Source organism: Microtus oregoni, unplaced genomic scaffold (genome assembly GCF_018167655.1).
Source record: "Microtus oregoni isolate MIOR12 unplaced genomic scaffold, Mior012 000052F_ref0000163, whole genome shotgun sequence".
Taxonomy (NCBI): Eukaryota; Metazoa; Chordata; class Mammalia; order Rodentia; family Cricetidae; genus Microtus; species Microtus oregoni.
In genome coordinates this window covers 73,395-75,859 of record NW_024543828.1, presented here as the reverse complement: position 1 = coordinate 75,859, position 2,465 = coordinate 73,395, and the positions used below count along the sequence as shown (strand labels likewise).

General features: G+C 54.7%; 1 protein-coding gene across 1 annotated transcript; it reads left to right on the top strand.

The window, feature by feature from the left end:
* The first annotated feature begins 513 nt into the window (after nucleotides 1–513).
* On the top strand, nucleotides 514–1,980 carry LOC121437556 (DDB1- and CUL4-associated factor 12-like protein 1). The gene has a single exon (XM_041637423.1). The coding sequence runs from the start codon at nucleotides 529–531 to the stop codon at nucleotides 1,978–1,980; it is 1,452 nt and encodes a 483-aa protein (XP_041493357.1). The 5' UTR covers nucleotides 514–528.
* Nucleotides 1,981–2,465: the final 485 nt, after the last annotated feature.

Below are 2,465 nucleotides of genomic sequence, written 5' to 3'. Positions count from 1 at the left end.
TGTTCCTCCAAGCTCCTTTCTAGCTTTTGTATGGCTTTCCTATCTTCTTGGCTTTACTACTACCTAGCATCCCTTTCTGGCTGGGCACGAGCTACCCCCTATTGCCATGATCTCCCAACCCTAAAGCTCACCCTTCCACACCTCCCATCACTTCTGCCATTGATAGTCAGCCCATACCCCCGCCTGCTCTTCTAAAACCACGCTCAGAATGTGCCCCTCCCGGCCTACTGTCCTTATCCTCCAGGGACTTGTTGCTCAAGGCCCAGAAGTCCACGAGCTGAGCTGTCTGGCATCCGCGGCTCCACTCTAGCTCCTGCAGCACCGCATCCTCGGCTCTAGCCGCTCCAACTCGGCTCTTTCCGCCAGACCGCGCAATGCCTGCTGGGTCAAGCAGCTTTCGCCTCCTTTGCCGCCCACGCGCTCAGGACTCCACCGGCTCTCTGTGGCTTGGTCGCCTAGCCTCCGGCTCCCAGCGATTCGCTGTTTCAGGCCAACACCGCAGCGCTGCCTTCTCCAGTGGCACAGGAGATGCCACAGCCCGCAGGACCCTCCAAACTCTCGCCAACCACCATGGGACCTCAGCAAACAGGTAGCAGGAAGCAGAAAGCCTCCAAAGAGGATGCTGGGAGCTCTCTGTCGCCAGGCCCCTCCATGGTGGCAATGGCGGCAGCCGAAGCAGGCCAAGCCGAGGGGTCGCTGCTGCTGGTCAGGAGGCCACAGCGGCCCATGGCTCGCCATTCCTTGGTGCACTACCTGAAGGGCCGGGCGCTGGGCTACGAGGGCCACCCGAGGCTGGCGGGCTTCGAGGGCGACCTGTGCAGCTACAGGGCCCTCAGGCTGCCTGAGCTGCTGAGGGAGCGCCAGCTGGCACTCGGCCCCCTCAACAAGGTGTTCGCATCGCAGTGGCTAAATGCCAGGCAGGTGGTGTGTGGCACCAAGTGCAACACGCTTTTTGTGGTCGACGTCAAGACTGACCACATCATGCACATCCCTCTGATTAGTGACAGGGGGCCTGACCAGTCCCGTGGCTCGCCTTCCTGTGGCATTCATGCTGTGGAACTGAATCCCTCCAAGACCCTCATGGCCACTGGAGGGGAAAACCCCAACAGCCTGGCCGTCTACCAGTTACCCACGCTGGACCCCGTGTGCCTAGGAGATTGCCAAGGCCACAGGGACTGGATCTTTGCCATCGCGTGGATGAGTGACACTGTGGTTGTGAGTGGTTCCCGCGATGGCACCGTGGCACTCTGGCGGGTGGATCCGGACATGTTCAATAGCAGCATTGCTCTGCAAGAGGATGCGGGCCTTCCAGCTTATGCTCACATCCGTCCTACAGATATAGAGGCCATCCCTACACCCACTACCCGTCCTGGTAACCGCAAAGTTCGAGCCCTTGCTTACAGCAACAAAAACCAGGAGCTGGGAGCCGTGTCTCTGGATGGCTACTTCCAACTGTGGAAAGCCAGGAGCTCCCTGGCCAGTCTGCTGTCCCTAAGGCTGCCCTACTGCAGGGAGAACGTGTGTCTCACATACTGTGACGAGTTGTCCCTCTATGCTGTCGGATCCCAGTCTCATGTTTCATTCCTGGATCTTCGCCATGGCCAGGAGAACATCTGGTCATTCTGCTCCCGAGAGGGAGGCACTGGTGTCCGTTCCCTGAGTGTCCACCAGCATATTGTCACCGTGGGAACAGGTCACGGTTCTCTGCTCTTCTATGACATCCGTGCCCAGAAGTTCCTCGAGCAAAGATCTGTAGCCAGTCCAGACATGTTTCCTGTGCCCTCTGGAAGGAAGCTCAAGCTCACCTGTGGCAGTGGCTGGATCAACCAGAATGACATCTTAGAGAATTACGCTGCTGGTGTAGATTTCCCCAACGCACTCTACACTCACTGCTACAACTGGCCAGAGATGAAGCTCTTCGTGGGTGGGGGCCCACTGGCCTCAGGCCTCCATGGCAACTATGCAGGCCTCTGGAGCTAAGTAAGGTTAGCTGAACAAACAGTATGCATTTATCTTTCTGGTCAATCTAACTGAACGCTGCCGTTTTCCTTTTCCACATGCTGTTTTAACTCTGTTTCTCTCTCTCTTTTTTTCTTTCTTTTTGTCTTTCAGGCAGAGCGGGCCCTGATTAACCAGTGTATTTCTTAGCAGAAAGAGAGGAGAAGACAGATGGAGCTGATAGAAGTCGCTTTGAGAATTTTTCTGCACCTCTCCACCATTCTTTGAACTGTTCATACAAATACTTTCCACTAACTCTTAGCTGTGACATCTTTGAGTGAGTGATCCATATAGTCTGTATGTGGAAGAAAACCCCTTTTATAATGTTAGACTTGTGTATGTGTTGTGTTATTTTACTATTAGCTGGTTTAAAGACACTGCTTTTAGTTTTCATCACGTGTGTGGGAGATATGAACAAGATTTACTAATAAACAGAGTTTAGCCATCTCTTCTGGAGCGCTAACCAC